The sequence below is a fragment of the Crinia signifera genome, chromosome 4 (assembly GCF_055691185.1).
Source record: "Crinia signifera chromosome 4, ASM5569118v1, whole genome shotgun sequence".
Taxonomy (NCBI): Eukaryota; Metazoa; Chordata; class Amphibia; order Anura; family Myobatrachidae; genus Crinia; species Crinia signifera.
This window is the reverse complement of record NC_139220.1, coordinates 181,119,204-181,138,324: the sequence shown is the minus strand read 5'-3', so window position 1 is coordinate 181,138,324 and position 19,121 is coordinate 181,119,204. Positions and strand designations below refer to the sequence as shown.

Genomic DNA, 19,121 nt, shown 5'->3' with positions numbered 1-19,121 from the left:
AATAGCGCAGGGGCCATTTTCTCAGTGATTTTTCCACTGCGCGATATGTCGTTTCCTGGTGATTTGTACAGTGCTGCTGACACGTCACTACAGAGCAGTAGGCATTGTAGAACATGGGAGCAGGGTGTACAGTGTGGCCCCCCTGCACCCAGCCCATATTGTAGATATACTAAAGGTTTAGGGTCACATGTGCTAAGCTTGAAAAGTGATAAAATGGAGAGTGATAAACCACCAGCCATTCAGCTCCTAACTACAATGTCACAGGTTGTGTTTAAAAAATGACAGGTAGGAGCTGATTGGTTGGTGGTTTATCACTCTCCATTTTATCACTTTTCAAGGTTTAGTACTTTTCGCCCTATGTCAGCGTTCTTCTGTTGTAGATTTTATTTTCTTGGCTAAGTTTGTATGGCCTCAAATATATCACTCCCTCTATTGTTATGTGTATATGCATATTGTTGTAGGCAGTATACTGTACTTAGGGTTTCCACCTTTTCATTTTTAGTATCCAATAGGTTTTTATTGATTTTAGGTACAACTTTTACAATACAATTCAGTTATAGGTTTGTCCTGCATGGGACAGTGCGTTAGCTTAATAAATCACATACAAAAAAAAGGAAACTGGTGCAGAAACAATAGTGCAAGTATGGAAAAAGGGGAAGATAAGATGGGAGAGGGTGGATAGAGGTGGGGGAGAGGGAGGGGGGGGGGGGGTATTCCGGTATATTTAAGAGTATTTCAATAACAGGGCTAAGACATCTGGTATATATGTATACTGAGATGTGTGAGCGGATCGGCAAATACTTTCACCAGAGGAGAGGGTCGGCAGGAGAGAGAGCGCGGTGGGAGGGCGGCGAGTTTCCAGGACGCTGGTGGGGGGGTGGGAGCACTAGGGGGACAGGGAGGCCATTACGTCTTTGTAGGTCTTTGTGTCCCTGAAGAGCAGCCATCTGGTCCACGTACTCCTAAACTGGGCATGTCTGTCGTCAGCCGAGGATAGGATGTCCTCCATGTCCATGTAAAAGTCTATTTTTTTGAACCAGTCTTTTATTGTTGGAGGAGAGGAGGAACGCCATCTCACCGGAATAACCGATTTAGCTGCGTTGTTCAGGTGACACAGCAGAGAGTTTTTGTATCTCGAGAGGGGGGCTGGGGAAAGGTGAAACAGCCAAAATAATTGGTCGGTGGGGATCTGGTCACCTAGGATAATCCCTGACAACCTGATGATTTCTGTCCAGAAAGGCCGAATGAGTGGGCACTGCCACCATATATGGAGTGGGTTCCCTGGGGCTCCCGTGCAGCGCCAGCAGATATTGGGAGCACCGGTACCCATTTTGGAGAGAGTATCTGGGCATCACCTTTTCATTTTTACATTTCGTGACCAAAACCTTCAATGTCAAATTATAAAAAATATATTTGTCAGTACTCACACCATTTTCTAACCTTTCTAATGAAGTACCCCTCATGCTCCTTTATATATGCCTCAGATACCCCTAATGCCCCTAAATACAGAGCCGCTAATGGCCTTACATGCCCCCACCCCAATGGCATACGCAGGATTTTAAAAGGGGGTTTCCAAATGCAATCCAGAATCTTCTACTCTGCAGCGCATTGGAGTAAGTACGGGAGTCTGGGGGAGCCATAACTGCATTGACAATTGGCCTTTTTATACACTGGATACTGTATGGAATACAGTATTAATTTTTTACAGTACAGATGTTCTATAGTATTGTCTGTTTCAAACATTTAAATAAGATAAGTGGTCAGGAAAATTGTTAAACTTTGTAAGCTCACAATCTCCCACTTCATGGTAAGGCTCCTGTTGCTTTGTCCTGGCAGCTACTCAGGTGGAATCTCAGATGTATGGTAACCCTAGTTAGGACCATTCATCATTTATTTTACATAGTTTTGTATACTCACCTTACAGATTTCTTAACCTATGAACTGTGTGCTTACAAATTCCTGTGACTTTTAAATTAGTCATACTAAGCAATTGTAATACAAAGGTATCTAAAAGTAACTGACTTAAAGCTATGATTTCATTATTAAAAAATATTTGCAGTTAATATCAATTTGCATGTAGTGTTATTGTAAAGCCATTATATACCTTACATTCTGTCCATGAGAGATTTTGCTGTAAACACATTCCCTGCCTCCTATGCACCTGCTATCCTTGTATGCTCATGTTTCCTGGTGATGAAATAGGTTTCCTTTGCTTAATGGCTGCAGAGTGAACTTTACTCAGAAAATTTGTGCTTTTTTTAAACATAGCCTATCCACACCCAATATTTGTACTTGCTCTATCCCATTATTATTCTTTTAACTGAGTACTTAAAGACAACTGTTCAGAATGGTCTTTTATTACTTAATAATGTTTAATGTATTAAAAATATCTACATACACACAAACACACACATAAATAGTGTTTAGGAATGTTATTGCCCCCCACCTCCCTAATGTTAATAGATCTGTGACAGACAAACTGCTCCTAGTTAAAAATGGGCCCTATATATTGGAATCCTCCCCATTAACATATGCCACTTTGTATGCCTGTGTTTATTTTGTAAACCCCCCCCCCCCCTCCCGTCCCGCACATGTGCAGAACAGATTTCCTCCAGCTGATGCAGTGGACAGCACGGATGCATGTGATGCGGCCGTGTCAGGTAAAGCCAGCTGGCTGAAGTCACATCCCATGTGTTAGTGCCAGATATGTGGTTAAGAATTAAAATTAATGTAAATGATCATCAGTAGTCCTGTGAGAAATAAATTAATGAATGATCCCTGAAAATATTTCTTTGAAATACCAGGTTTATATATATATATATATATATATATATATATATATATATATATATATATATATATATTTTTTTTTTTTTACCCAATAGTGGTATGGCGCCAAATTAAATTACAAATGTCCAAATACACTATTTCAAGATCCACATCCTGTGAAGTAAGCCGGAGTTGTTTTTTCCAATATTTTCTTTTATTCAGCTTCACAGGGTAGTATTGATAAAAACGCTTGTAGAAAATCCCAACGCGTTTCGTCTCATAGAGACTTCATCAGGGGAATACAACGGTCTTTTAATCAAAGACTGTGAAATAAGAAGACCATTTTTCTTCTTTACAAGATGTCTACTGGACTTTATTTATTTCCAGGATACGGTGATCTTAGACCCTTTTTAGGAATATACCATTAATAATTTAATTGATTGGTAGTGTGCCAGTCTTATGTGGCCTATATTGTGACAGGTCCTAGTATTTCTGTCAGCCTCTTCTATTGACGTTTATGAAAGTTTTCTATTTAAACCTAAAAAGCGGATGACACTCCTTCATCCAGTAGTATATAAAAAATATAGATCTCCAGTAGGACTTCTAGTTGCTCCAGAGAGGCCAGCAGAATATAGGCCACATAAGACTGGCACACTACACATATGATCTGTATTGGGAATGACTCATAAATGATCTGTATTGGGAATGACTGAAAGGAGATAGATGGCTAAATATGACACTAGAGTTATTTAGGCACAGATTTACGCAGTTACCTTGCTCAATAATAATAAATGGACATTGCATAACATTTTTGCAAATAGATTCAGAAGGACACTTGTAATTCAATAAGAAATGTCCAACTGCAACCATTTGCAAAGCGTCATGCATTAACTTTTTAGTGTGCCATATACAGTATGTAAAGTGGATGAAAGAGAGAGAAATTAATTTTGAATTGTAAACAGTATTAAATAAGATAGTGGGGGGTACATTTACTAAAGCTTCTTAAAATGAAAAGAGGTGATTTTACCCATATTCTGTCATTTTCTAGGATACAATAGTAAAATGATGGAACCTGATTGGTTGCTATGTGCAACATGACCTCTTTGCATTTTGAGAAGCTATAGTAAATGTACCCCCTAGTGACCATAAGGATAGCACAAGAGGCTGTTATTGGACATAAGCCATAGTTGCCTACCCTTTGAATCCTATCGGAAACTCTCTGTTCAGTGCAAAGCTTTGCTGTCACGGAGCACCGCCGCGGCACATAGTGGGTCCGGTACTTATCTGTCCGTTCACTTCAGCTGTTCCATGTGCTGGTAGGAGTTCAAGAGGTAGGATCTGGTGGCGGTGTCTTGGCAGGCAGCCGGAGGTGTCCTGACAGGTGGCCAGAGGGATCTGGTGTTTAATGGCAATTGGGCTCTGTCCAGCCTTCTCTCTTGGACAGCCAATCATAGCCGCCTTCTGGGTATATAGAGGGGCTACCTTGGATATATGGCTGTCAGTGCAATAGCGTCAATTATGCAGCATGTTTGTCGGAATCTTCTGATGCTATCAGTCTTCCTGCTTGTCCTCTGCCTGCCTGCTGTTCAAGAAGCTCATAAAATTCCTGGCCTGTTACTCTGCTGGATATTTGCTCTGCTATTGGATCCGCTTGTCCTAGCTTGAACCACCCGGTCTTTGTCTCTACGCTACCCAGCTGGAAGTGCTCCGGACTGACTCCTTATCTCGGTATTCTATTCTTTGGCAACCACTCCCTCAAGTTCTTTGGATTTATTTGGTACTTGTTTCCTAGCACGGCGCCCAGATTTGTGAGTTTTTCAGTATTTCGTCCTCATCGTTAAAGTTCTAGCTTAAATTACCTTAATCATCATCTATTGTTTTTATGCCGTTACTATCAGAAACAGGGACTATTATCAAAGATGCTTATTTGAGGTTTCTCTACAAACATTATTTAACCTCCAAAGTCGTTATTTAGAAACTCTATTCTTGTTTTATTTTATGTACCTACAGGGGTATATTCAATTAAGGTGCGTACCCACGGTAAAATATAGTGCAAAATGTAGCACACTATCTAGCTAGTTTCGAATAGCATGCTAGATAGTGCACTATATCTTATCGTGTGTACGCATTATCCGACGTACGATGCGCGCTCCCGCCGGTCGTCTGGGAGGGAGCTGCTCGGGTGAGCATGCAACTCAATCTGGCTAGAAAGCATAAGATAGTGTAGTGTAGTACAGCTGTGATGTCATATTGTATATGATATCTTATGCACATTGTATGTTATTTTAAGCACAAATCTTATGCTTTTGACCACTGGGACTTTCCTGGGAAATCGTATACAGTATCATACGGAACATAAATCGTACCGTAGGTACGCACCTTTAGAGTTGGATCCATTCCGACAATCATTTGTCGGAATGGATCCGACACTACCTATTTAATTAGCGGGCAAATCTTCTGCTCACCCAGACCAGGTGAGCGACGGCTGGAAGTTGCAAGGTGAGCTGCTTTCACTGGGCCCAGCGGCGGGACCCAGTGAAGACGTGGGAGGATGGCACGGGGTGAGCTGGTGCTGCACACCCGGCACTGTCCTCCCTGCTTCAAACCGACATTTTTCATGTCGGATTGAGATTGCCGGAAACAGGCCAAAACCTGTCGGATTTGGCCGTGTTTCCATCAAAAGCAGGTGGATTCGCGTCTATTCCGACAAAGCACCTGGTTTCCAACAGGTCAGAGTATCCCGACCTGTCAGAAAAAAAAGCCCATATTGAATAGGACAGAACCCGTTCCGATCTAAATGAGTCGGAAACTGATTTAAAAAAAAATAATATATATATATATATATATATATATTTATATATTCTCACAGTATATTATAAATGCTCTCCATTGGAATAAGCATTGTAAAGTAGGATAATAATCCCACAACCTGATTCAATTATAACCAGCATCACCATATTAAACCTGTATTAATTCCTCTGAAGGAGAGAGGTTACAATTTAGGTCACTTTGTATCAATATATAAAACACATTATTATTATTATTACACAGGTATTTAGTTGACATTTATTTATTGGGATATTATTTTTACAATTGCATTTTATCTCACATGAACACATTTTCGCAATTTGCAGATTTGTCACTTCATATTTCACTTTCTAACTTATTTTAGGAATGATATAATACCAGATTTTTTTTAAATGTTATATTTATCGATCCTTAGATTACATTATTGCAATTCATATTACATTAGATAAATAATCAGTATGTCAGTGCCCATAGATGATTACTATTGCTGTTCTGTTTGATGCCCCTCTGTTTCAAGTTGACACCAAATGTGACCTTTAGTAAATATGCCCCTGGGGGATTTATTTACAAAGATGGGAGTTCTATTGAAGATGAAATGTTGCTATGGGTAACCAATCAGATTCTAAATAGCAAACAGCACAACACTTGTTTACCTTATTTAAACATCCTTTATCTGTGTGTCCCAATCAATATTTACTTTTTTTTTTTTTTTTTAAATAGAGGACATTCCTAGTTTTTTTCCATGATACATTTTACAACAGTCCTAATAGTGTATTTGTTAATGAAAATAATTATTCTGATTGTTCTAGTCCAATGGTAGCCAACCCTAGCCCTCGAGAGCTACCAACAGTTCACATTTTCCAGACAACCTAGCTGCTGCACAGCTGCACTCATTAATCACTGACACATTTTAAAAGATCCACAGATGGAGCTAATTAGCTCACTTGTGATTCTGGGGCAGATGTATCATAGCAGCGCTTATCCCGCCGCTATGATACTTCCTGCTTCGCCTCAATAGCAAGGCGAAGCAGGAAGGGACATCGACAAGATGTATCAAGATGTCCCTTTCTGGAGATAGCGCATCAGTTAATACTGATGCGCTATCTCCTGTCCCCCGGCCGGCCGCACTGGGCATGCGCGGGATCTCGCTGTTCACGCGAGATCCCCAGCGCAGCCCAGACCTAACAGCAGGGACAGCGCTGTCCCTGCTGTTTAGATAGGGCTTCGCCAGCCTGATGCTGGCGAAGCCAGACCCGGCTTCGTGCAGAACGGTCAGCGATGCTGACCGTTCATACATTCGGCCTGCTATCATTTTGATAGCAGCGCCGATATGGACAGGGGCGCATATGCGCCCCTGTCCATTACCGCATCCCGGCCGCTTCATACATGGGGGAGAAGCGGTATCAGTGCACATAACATGCGCTGATACCCTTCTCCCCCATATCGACACATCATACATCTGCCCCTCTGTGAGGAGAACTGCAAAACATGCACTGTTGGTAGCTCTCGAGGACTAGGGTTGGCTACCCCAGTTCTAGTCCATAGAGCAAAGTCTGATTTGAAACACTGCTTCTTTTGCCATCAGCTGTTGATATAGTACCATACTGTACATGATTCTTCTGTAAATATATAGGGCAGATACGTGAAATAGGTCAGTTTACTTTTCGTGCATACACACTGGGTGATTTTTTCTTATTTTCTAATTGATCTGTCTAGATTGTTTGAAATGAAGCACACATCGCACCATGGGCCTGATTCTGGTTCACTTGCAAAGACAAATTATCTGTCCAATGGTCAAAACCATGTGCACTGCAGGTGGGCAGATGTAACATGTGCAGAGAGAGTTAGATTTGGGTTTTGATTTGTTTCTATGCAGAGTAAATACTGGCTGCTTTATTTTTACACTGCAATATAGATATCAGTTTGAAGTACACACCCACTCAAATCTAACTCTCTCTGCATGTGTTACATCTTCCCCCCCTGTAGTGCACGTGGTTTTGTGCATTAGAGAGTGAATTTGCTTTTGAACCAGAATGAGGCCCCATGTGTATGCCCCATAGCGACGGTGATGCACCATCCTGCGTATCACCATGGCCGCTCAGATCTTAAGCACATGCAATAAGATCTAGATAGCTCTTCTGCATGTACATAAAGAACAATGAGTTAGCACAGATCCCCCATACACATATCACTATGTGTGTATGGGCTTCACATGGAGGCTCAAGGGGAATCGCCTAGCCTACATCGCTCAGCATGTAGAAATTGCCCTGTGTGTATGGGCCTTTAAGCTTTATTTCACATATGGGGGGGATGTTCTAACATCCGCACCCCAGCTCCGCCCCCCTTCGCTGCCCATCGCATTCATAATTATCGCATATGCACTAACATATGTGATAATTATGGCAAAGGACGTTAAGAGCTGTCCTTTGCGGAGAGAGTCAGCGGGTCCCATGGGGGCCCGGCGGCTATACCCTCCCTCCCACACCCGGCGCTGCTGCTGCTGCTGCGCCGGGCTCTCCTCCTCCCTGCACCTGGAAGAGGATCATAGTGCAGGGAGGAGGAGGTCACAGGTCTGGGCAGCACAGCTCTGTGCTGCCCGAACACAGGTGAGGGGGGGTCAATGCAGGGCAGCGCTGGGTCGGTGCGGGGCGGCGGTGGGATGCGGTAGAAGCCCATAGGCTTCTTTGGGGCATCGCAAGATTTTTCTGGCGATGCCCCCCGCCGCGGTAACCCAGCGGCGGTTGCTTAGAGCACTGATAACGGGGTTTTTACCGCATTTTTAGTTTAGAGAATCTCCCCCTAAACATTATTGTTTATTTTGTCTCTAGAAAATGTTCCTTTTCAATAATAATATGTATAAAAAAAGTAGTTTTGTTTGTCTGCAGGTTTACCAGGTTGTCAGGCATGCAGTAAAATAACATAGTTATGTTGACCTGGTCATGATGACGACCCTGCCCATTTCGACTTTCAACATGTAGTGATGAAATGTCGACATTTTTGGATGTTGACATTTCTTCCCTGGTAACCCAGCAGACTGCTGCAGCCACTCCAGCGGGCCCCGAAGTTCATGCGATGGTCACTTCTGGATTAGAGCTGTGATCCTTCGGTGTTCAGGTAAATATTTCTATCCCCCAACCTAACGCTGACCGGTATCCAGATGATAGGCAGAAAGTGTCTAGATAGGTCAACACCAAAAGGACATGCACTAGGCCGACACTGACAAAGGTCATCACAAGCAAAAGGTTGACATAGCAATATAATTGGCTCTCCTGCTCACCACCCCTTTGTTTTATTCACCAGATCATACCTTCCATGAGCTAAATTGTCTAAATCTAAAATGGATGGTTTTTTTTTTTTATGAGTACACTGCACATTAAACAGGCAAACTACTGTAATCTAATGTTTTTGTTCTTGGATTTTTCAGAATGACTATCATTATGAATACACAGAATGTGATAGTACTGGATCCAGGTGGAGAGTTGCTATACCGAACCCAGAAAAGCCATGTGCCGGCTTGCCAGATCCAGTCAAAGGAAAGGACTGCAGTAAGTTGACCATTATATAATTTCAAATATTAACGAGCATAACCTTTGTTGCTTCTGTTTTAGTCATTTAATGCTTTTTATCAGTACAAAATCTTTATTTTTATTTAATGCAGCCTTTATAACCCTATTTATTAACCGCCACATATTACTGAGTCATACTAAATGGTAATTTACTATATGCTATTACAACTTTGCATATCTCTATGTCGGTAGGTACGGTATATTGTATTACAGAGCACTGGTATAGTTTGTGCAGGAAAATAGTCTAGCCTCCCTAATTAGTTTAATGATAACAAATACAAGAGAGGGGAATGACTGGCCCAATGCTGAGGAGGCATGTAAAGGCATTATACAGACATTGTCAGCCCCTAATTGTCAGTAATGCCTACAATTTGGGTATTATAGGGATCCCATAGAACCAACCAGTGCTGTGTAAGTGAAGGAAATGGCAGCATAGGCCATCTTTAGGTGGCCTGCAGCTGCATAGGATTTGTGTAGACCAGTGATACAGAAAATGGAAGTTCCTCAATGTATTGACCTAGCACAGGTTCATGCAGGGCTGGATTAATGGGGGCCCAGTGACAACTAAATCGTGGGGGCCCCCTCCAATATGGCCCTCACACAGGGCACAAAGCACCAGCAGCACATGCAAAGCGCAGGGCACGCCCACAGCTGCTGCTGTCAAATGGTAGGGATGGAAGGTAGCCGCCGGCGCTCACAATGGAGCTGTCGGAGGACCTGCAGAGGGATTTACACTGCTTAGCTGACCTGGCCTGCTTTTGCCCCAGAGCATTTAGCACTCTCCACCTGGCCACCACCCAGATCCTGAGCCTGGGCCCGGCCATAGGATTCGGCTTAGGTAAGGGAGGGGGTGGCAGGGAGATGGCAGGCCCTTTTCTTCTGCCTTTGTGCCCACAAGAGCGGCGCTTTACCCCTGGGCACAACCTGTGGCAGCCAGGTGCACACATGCCGTCATCACAGGGGCAGTCCAACCTAATTACTGCTAGAGGAGTACACAGCCCTGCAGGCTCCAGGCTGGTGGTATGCCAGGCAGGGGCCCACTGCAGGGCGGAGTGTGGGTCTTCCAAGTCCTGCAGCGCACCCCTAGGCCACCCACCCGCTGCATACACTGCACAGAGTCCGGGCACTGCAGCCACAAACGTGTCAGAGCAGCAAATACAGGAAGCTTTGGGACAGTGTCTCACGGAGTGATGGCGTAAAATCCTGTAAGACACTGATCCTGCGAATCCCGAGTCTGCTGCTCCATCAGACCGAGGAGACTGACACAGCAGTATGGGGGTGCATGTAAGGGAAGGGTTAATTTGTTCTGCGATTCATGTATAGGATCAGTAACTGGAGGCAATGTTGTGACTTTTAGGGCCACATTAGAGGATCCTCTGGTTCCTCCAGGTTAATTTAGAAACATATGAACATACTGTATGACCCAAATTAGGTCTATTAGAAACATAGAAACATAGAATTTGACGGCAGATAAGAACCATTTGGCCCATCTAGTCTGCCCCTTTTTTACCCTTCAGGTAAACTCAACCCTTTTTAATCCTTATTTCTTTGTAAGGATATTCATATGCCTATTCTATAGTGTGGGACCACCTGAGTAGAGACGCCTTGACATACCTTATGGCTTATAATGTGTTTGCAAATGTTTATAACGGAGTATTCTTGATATTATTATAATGTAAGATGGATAACTTTTGCCCGCCCATTGCAGAATCTTGTTTCTTTTTCTTGTTGTCTTTAGTTTTTCTTAGTTTAATTAGATCAGGCAGATGCAGGTCATACCCAGGAATAAACCCTTGTACCAAGCAGGATCGCAGAACCAGAACATCCGGCACAGGGTCTGGTCTGTTCACACATAGGGGCCGATTCAGACCTGATAGCGGGGCTGCAACTTTTTGCAGCCCTGCGATCAGTTAGCCCCCTCCCCGCCAGAGGGAACTCCCGCCCCTGTAAATGAGTGAAGAGAGCGAAATCCATGTACCATTAAATGGACCGCCTCTAGTGTGCCGTGCCCTATAGGTTAAGACTTACTCAACACTGCACAGGCCATGGGTAGATCTGGGCATCAGCATCACTCCCTCCCAATAGCCATGCCCATCTGTGTGTTTATCTGTGGCTTGGGTGCTGCCCACATACGTCAGCCAGCCGTCAGTCATCCAGAATATGGCATGCAATCAAAAGTTGTCACTTGCTGTGGCTGCATGAAGGGCTCGCACATGTGCACGGCGGACCATCCTTCGATAATCATCGGGGCTGTAAATTCAAAGCCCTGCATACTGAACTGAATCAGGCCCATGGCCAAGACTCAAGTCAAACCACAAGCTCCAGCAATATCCTGGGGTGAAAGGCTATGTCTGACATGGGTATTAGATGGTTTCACAACCACTGGCATAGGTGATGCAACCCACATTATGCCCGGGATATGATCATTAGTTCTACAACAAGAAGGTCGACAAGCATTGGGTTGACACCATTAGGTCGACATGCAGAAAGGTCAACATGGATCTAGGTCAGTGGTTCCCAACCCTGGTCCTCAAGTACCCCCAACAGTGCACATTTTCCAGGTCTCCACACAGAATCACAGGTGACATAATTAGCTCCACCTGTGGATCTTTTAAAATGTGACTGAATAATGAGTGCACCTGCCGGGTGATCTGGAAAACGTGCACTGTTGGGGGTACTTGAGGACCAGGGTTGGGAACCACTGGTCTAGGTCGACATGGGTCAAGGTCAACATGTTTCTAGGTCAACACAATCATTAGGTCGACATGGGCAAGCTCGACAGTCAAAAGGTCGACATACCACTAGGGCGTGGTGGGAGAATAAAATAGTGTGCCAAGCATAGTAAGGCACCAAGCCCGAAGCATGGGGAGTGCAGCGAGCCCTGAGAGGGGACGCAGTGCACTTTAACCTGTGTCCACGTTGACTGTGTTGACATTTGTGTTAAAAAACAGTGAAAAACCCCATGTCGACCTTTTGACTGTTGATTTTGCCCATATCGACCTAATATTCTTGTCGACATTGACCCATGTCGACCTAAACCCATGTCGACCTTTATGCATGTCGACCTAATGGTGTCGACCCAATGCTTGTCGACCAACTTGTTGTAGACCTAATGATCCATACCCTTATGCCCGATGTTTGTGTTCTGCACAAGCGCAAGACAAATTCTGTGCATGCGCAAGATTGGTCCTGCGATAACAGCGCAGAACAGCGAATTCCTCTGCCTAAATGACAGCTTATCATATGCGATCCAAGCTGAGTCAGACCCCTTGTTTGCTATGACTGCTTTATTCCTCAAAGTTGAAGCAAAACTTTGACATTGGTTCTACTAAGGAATCCTTAATCATAAAAGCATCTGGGAAGTGTCTCCAGGTTTCTGTTCTTTGTTGTGCTGGGTATGGATCATTGAATAGACAGCAACTAGGTCGATAAGCAATAGGTCAACACCACTAGGTTGACATGCATGAAGGTCGACATGGCTGAAGATCAACAGGGTCATTAGGTCGACAGGATGAAGGTCGACATGAGATTTTTAAATTTTTTGTCACGAATGTCGACACAGTGGAGATGGATGCTAAAGAAGTGCACCGTGTCGCCTTGTATGGCTTGCTGTGCTCCCCATGCTTCAGGCACGGTGCTTCGCTATGCTTGGCACACTATTTTATTCTCCCACCATGCCCTAGTGGATGGTAGGGCACGAAATACCGCCTGTTGGCACATGTCGGCTCAAAAACAAAAGTGAAAAACCCCATGTCGACCTTTTGACTGTGGACTTAATGACCCTGTCAACCTAACCCCATGTTGACCTTCAGTCATGTCGACCTTTATGCTTGTCGACCTAGTTGTTGTAGACCTAGCAACCGTATCCCGTTGCACTATAGCAGTGTCTGTTTCATAATAGAGGATTAAGGTGTCTTTTCATAACCGGAACAAAATGCTATATTCCAGCCATGTAGCATGAGAAAGCATGATGTGTTTATCTGTATATAGCTGAAAAGTGCGGTATGGTTCCACTACTCATGTCCTGACAGCCCTCATAGCTTGCATGGGTGTCTGTGCAGGACCCTGGGTTAGTTTTGCATTACAGCTGAGCTAATTGGCAAAAACCCACACTGGTACCTGCAAAACACAGGCTATTAAATACACCATACCATAGAGCCCACAGCATGTCACTGAGCTGCGACTCAGGAAAGTGACATTCTCCAGTCACATACTGCAGCTGTAATATATTAGTAGACAGTCATTATAACAATCAGAATCATGTAAGAGACTTACAGTATTTAGAGAAGGTGTAGGTTTGTTTGTCCATCTATTACATGGTACACTCCTCCTGCTTTTCTGATACTCTACTTCAACGCATTATAAATATGCTATAATATAGCAAATTATTAACCAGAGATAACTAGTTTTTAATTATTTTACACTGCATATGTTTAAATGAATAAGCTCATTGTCTTGTCGGCTAAAAAATCACTGTGTCTACCACAGAATGCTGCGCAGTGAGTGCCCAGACTCACATTCATCATACATAAATGGCTATGGGTCATTGTGTTGATGCATATTAGGTCGACATGCATTGGGTCTACCACAGAACGTCAACATGGCTTAGGGTGACACATGAAATAGGTTGATGTGGCTAAGGGCTGGAAGGTTGACACATGCATTATGTTAACAACGGGAAGGTCGACATTCAAAAGGTTGACATGAGTTTTTCAAGTCTTTGGTCCGGAATGTTGACATGGACACTGTCGAAGTTTACCACGCCCCCTTGCATGGCTCGCCATGCTTCAGGCACGATGCCTCGCTACGCTTGCCACACTATTCTATTCTCCCTCCATGCCCTAGTGGGTAGTAGAGCATGAAATACCGCCTGTCGGCACATGTCGCCTTAAAAAAAAGTGAAAACCTCATATCGACCTTTTGACTGTTGTCCTGACCATTGACAACCTAATGCTTGTGTCGACCTTCCAACCCTGTCGACCTTAGCCATGTCAATCTATTTCATGTGGCAACCTTCAGTGGTTGACAGTCATGTCGACCTAATGACCGTATACCACATAAATAACTGATTGTGCGATCCCCTACCAATCTGGACATGTCTACTGTTACCAATGTGTTGGCACTCACAAGGGGGTGTGGATCAGTTGTTCACCATCAACATGCATTCAGGTCGACATGTGTCTAGGTCGACATGCAGGAAGGTCTACATGAGTCATGAGACAGGGTCATTAGGTCGACATGGGTTCGGTTGACAGTCAAAAGGTCGACATGGGGTTTTTCACTGTTTTTTTTATCCGAAGGTCATCACAGTCGACATGGACACAGGTTAAAGTGCACTGCGTCCCCTTGCATGGCTCGCTGCGCTCGCCATGCTTCAGACTCGGTGCCTCGCTACGCTCAGCACACTATTTTATTCTCCCACCATGCCCTAGTGGATGGTAGGGCATGAAATACTGCCTGTCAGCACGTGTCAGCTCAAAAAACAGTGAAAAACCCCATGTCGACCTTTTGACTGTCGACCTAATGACCCTGTCAAACTAATGACCCTGTCGACCTAACCCATGTTTTTCCCAATGACACAATGAATGAACAGAATGTAAGTATCATATTTATTTATGAAAAAAATGTGGATTTTGTCCTACAGTAAATTAGCCAATTCCACAGACCGGTAAACAGAGAAAAATATACACCCCGTTACAGCAATATAAGGCTATGCCAGCATTAGACAAATGATGCTAGAAACAAAAAGCCCATGAAATTTGCTACAATGCACTGGCTCTAATCAGTGGAACCGAGTAAAGCCTTATCTCCCCTTCAGTGCTCAATATCCGTAGTGAGTAAATAACATTTGTTATTACCCCCTCTCCCCTTATAAATAATGCCATGCATTTTATATCTACACAGATCTACACTACATTAGTAGCAAATCAAACCATGTTCCAAATATGCTATTGTTGCTTTTACTGTTGATCATTTTCTAGGATACAGCGGAGAAACGATGGACAGAATCTGTCCCAAAAGCAACTACATTTTTTGATTTTGTGTTGGGTATAGCGGATAGTTTTTTTTCCTATATGCAGACATCTTTTTTTTAACTTCCTTGTGTTAAGTTTTAACAAGAAAAGGATATGCTAAAACTTGTATGTGTCTTGAATGTGACAGTGGAATGGTCCTATTGTATCACATATTGTTATCATTGTTGTTATGGGAAGCGGTCAATATGCCGGCGGTCGGAATCCCGGCGGTCGAAATACTGACGCCGGAATCCTGACCGTTGCAATGCTGGCACTGAGGGAGAATAAATAGTGTTCCGAGAGTAGCGGGGCACCAGGCCTGCTGCAGCGAGCCTGCAGGGGGGGGGGGGGTCGATCCACGCCCCCCCCCCCCCCCTTGTCGGCATTGCGGCGGTCTGGATTCCGGCGTCTGTATTTCGACCGCCGGGATTCCAACCTCTGGCATATCATACCGGACCCGTTGTTATACCTTGGGGGTGAATGAGCCTGGAGCATGGTGGAAACAGTGTGTGACATAAACTTTTAGAACTGTGCATGGCTGTGAAAATTTCTTCAGGATGTGATGTACCTGTAATTCATACATATACATTTACAGCATAGTCAAAATTGCTAGTTATTTTAATAGGAGCTGAACCAGTGGCGTAACTATACATTTTGCTCCCCCCTGCCAAAAAGTTTGTGCCCCCCCCCCCCCCCCCCGGCTCCTCCTCTCCAGCATGTTTCCCCAGCGTGTGACGTGATGATGTCACACGCATAACTGAGAAGCTGAAGCAGGATAGAGGAAGAGAGACCAGCAGACACTGCTGCTTCCCTTGGCTCCGACGCATCCCAGGCCACCCTAGCACGCCCATCCGCCCGCCCATCCACCCGCCCATCCTGTACACAGTAGCCAATAGCCGGCTCTGTGTACAGTCAATTGAATCAGTGGGGGAATTTGTTGTCTCTGCCATGGCCGCACCCACGCTGCGGCTGACTCGCCTCCGGTGCTCAGTCAGTGGGCAGTGGCAGGCATCAGCATGTCAGTGCGTCGAGCGGTTGCCGGCGCCCACACAGACCCCGCTACCTCTTGCTTCCCCAAGCAGCAGCTGGGGCTGCCTTACAGTAGTTACGCCACTGAGCTGAACAATCCTCCATTTCAGCTCATTCAGAGCAGTTCTGCATTTTTGTACAAATGTTCTGTATTCTTTGTCCATGTGTTTTCAAATGGAAATAAAGCTCCACATTGGGCCATTTACTAAAATAAAAAATAGCACTATGAAGTACAGAGCCATGTTCTATGTGGTGTTACATTACTTCTTGTTTTGTCTTGTGTTGTGTGATCTGTTTAGTTTTGTTATACAGAGCAGCAGTGTTTGTGACTTACCTCCCAGTGTTCTGTATATTGAAGAGCATGGCAGTGCCCACAAATCAGGAGTAACCTATCTAAATTGGAATAGTTGTCATATATGAGCATATCTGAATGATTTTGAGGATTAGGGCCCTTATTCAGATCTGATCGCAGTATAAATTTGTTCTCAAAATGGGCAAAACCATGTGCACTGCAGGTGGGGCAGATGTAACATGTATAGAGAGAGTGAGATTTGGGTGGGGTGTGTTGAAACTGAAATCTAAATTGCAGTGTAAAAATAATGCAGCCAGAATTTTCTCTGCACAGAAACAGAATAACTCACACAAATGTAACTCTCTCTATACATGTTACATCTGCCCCACCTGCAGTGCACATGGTTTTGCCCATTTTGAGAACAAATTTGTACTGCGATCAGATCTGAATAAAGGCCTAAGTGTAAAAAAAAACCTCATAGTCCAGGCCAAACTATGGCCTTCCAGCTGTTGTGAAAGTACAAGTCCCATCATGCCTTGCCACCGTTTTTGCTATTAGGGATTAACAAAACGATTGCAAGGCATGCTGGGATTTGTAGTTTCACAACAGCTTGCATGTCAATGCCATGTCATGCCAACAATTGTACCGTGAATGGGCACCTTGCCTTTTACTTTTTATTTTTATGCATTATAGCATTTGTTTGAGTAATGGATTGTGGCTATTATATTTTATTCTGTGAGGTTTACATTATAATTACCTTTACATTTGTATATACTTTTGTATAAAATGACTTTGTACTCACACTACCACTAAGATTACATTATTACCACTAACTTCAATTTCCATTTCTATTTTGTTTTTGCAATTCCCTATGTCTTTGAGACCAATTTATCTTCAATGTGACATTGTGCTCCATTTATCATAGTGATATTTAGTTAATCTTTATGGCTTATTATTTTTCATGTAGCAGTTTGGACCCCATAGATTTCTATTTTACCTGGTTTTGTTTCTAAAACATCTTATTAGAATGTATAATGGATTTCTATACCCATTATATATTGTAATAGGTTTCCCTGTGCCTTTCACAAACCTGAATATTATTAAGGTCTGTGGGGGCCACTACCAATAGAATATGCTGATGATGTTATTGGAATTGTGTTAAATACACTATAGTATCGACAGTTCACATTTCTTACCACACAGAAACCTCAGTTCACATGTGCCACTGTACCGTGATACTGATGACATACCTATATGTGTGGTCTCGAGGTCGACCTCCCCTGCTTCACGGTTGTTAATCCGGCTTTGCTATAAGAAATAAGGAAAAATAGAAATATACATTACAATATACAAAAATCTTACTGATTGAATGGAAACATCTGCACTTATTGATCCATAAATCTTTATAGTAAATCTTTAGATGTGTATTCTTATTAATTATGAGACTTTTGATTCCCCGGTACTTGACATATCGTCATGGAAACCAATGACCCTTCCTTTTCCTCTAGTCACATCACAGGCATGCAGTCAAGTAGAACATGTATTTTCTATTAGAAAGACTAACCTCCCCTCCAATACATTCAGTATTGTAATTCATACAGGCAGGCTTAACTTATTAAAACAATTATTTCAGTTCATCCATTTGCTGTCTCATAACATTAAATCCAATCACAAATTAATTGCATTTTGTGCTGTTACTTATATCTTTGACCTTTATGTTGCACAGAGGTCTAATAACACTTAAAGACAGACTACAAGCATAAATAAGCAGGTCCTTTAGTTCTTTGCAAGCCCTTTGTTATATGGGGGTGTGCTAATGTGGCAGCTGTCAGTTATAGTAATAGTCATCTCTGTTGCAGGCTAAAAAAATGTTGAGCTGCTGTATTAATTGTATTTTGGGGTTCTGAAAGTAATTAAATCATTTTATCTATGTATGTTTTGAATTACTTCCTCTAAGTAAATGTTTTGTTTATACACTGTAGTGATTATGCACACATATCAGGGTATGATATTTAGGTACTTGTGTAGTTTCACGGCGCCACCGCGCGCACAGTCTGTGTTTGAAACTTGGCAGCTTGCCAGACTCTGTGTTTAACTGTGCGCGTGCCGCTCTATATGTTCTCAGCGGACACGCTAAAATTTAGATGCTTTGAAACTACACAAGTACCGACGTTTACAAAATTGTAGCACAATGTGTCAAAATTTAGGGGTCTGTCCAGAGGTTCCTTTTCCTCAGCTAGTGGCTCAGGTAGACATCTTCCACAGCTGCTGCCTGTTGCCCAGATGTCAAGGCCGCAGATAAACTTTTGGCATGACGGGTTTGCGACCCACATGGGGGACCCCAGCATGGGAGCTCGTCTGTTTGATGTTTGAGCTCAGTGGTTAAAGACTTGCAACAAAAATTGGATCCGGAATATTGTCATCCATGCGTACAGTCTGGAATTTGTCTTTCCACCAAAGCGGTTCTTTGCGACAGCTCTTCCAGTTCTTTATGACAGCTCTTCCAGTGGTCTATAGCCTTGCGGCTATAGACCACTGTTACAAGCAGGTGTAGTTATATTGGTTCCAGAAGTCAGCGTGGAATGGGTTTCTATTCCAGTCTTTTGTCGTGCCAAAGCCGGACAGCTCTGTTCGGCTCATTTT

General features: G+C 43.4%; 1 protein-coding gene across 1 annotated transcript in view; it reads left to right on the top strand.

Annotated features, from left to right (window-relative positions):
* ELAPOR2 (endosome-lysosome associated apoptosis and autophagy regulator family member 2) overlaps positions 1 to 19,121 on the top strand; it is a 111,880-nt gene that overhangs the window by 16,866 nt on the left and 75,893 nt on the right. The window contains exon 2 of the mRNA XM_083183090.1: positions 9,002 to 9,122. Within this exon, the coding sequence (XP_083039216.1) occupies positions 9,002 to 9,122 (121 nt within the window). The remainder of the gene's footprint in view (positions 1 to 9,001; positions 9,123 to 19,121) is intronic.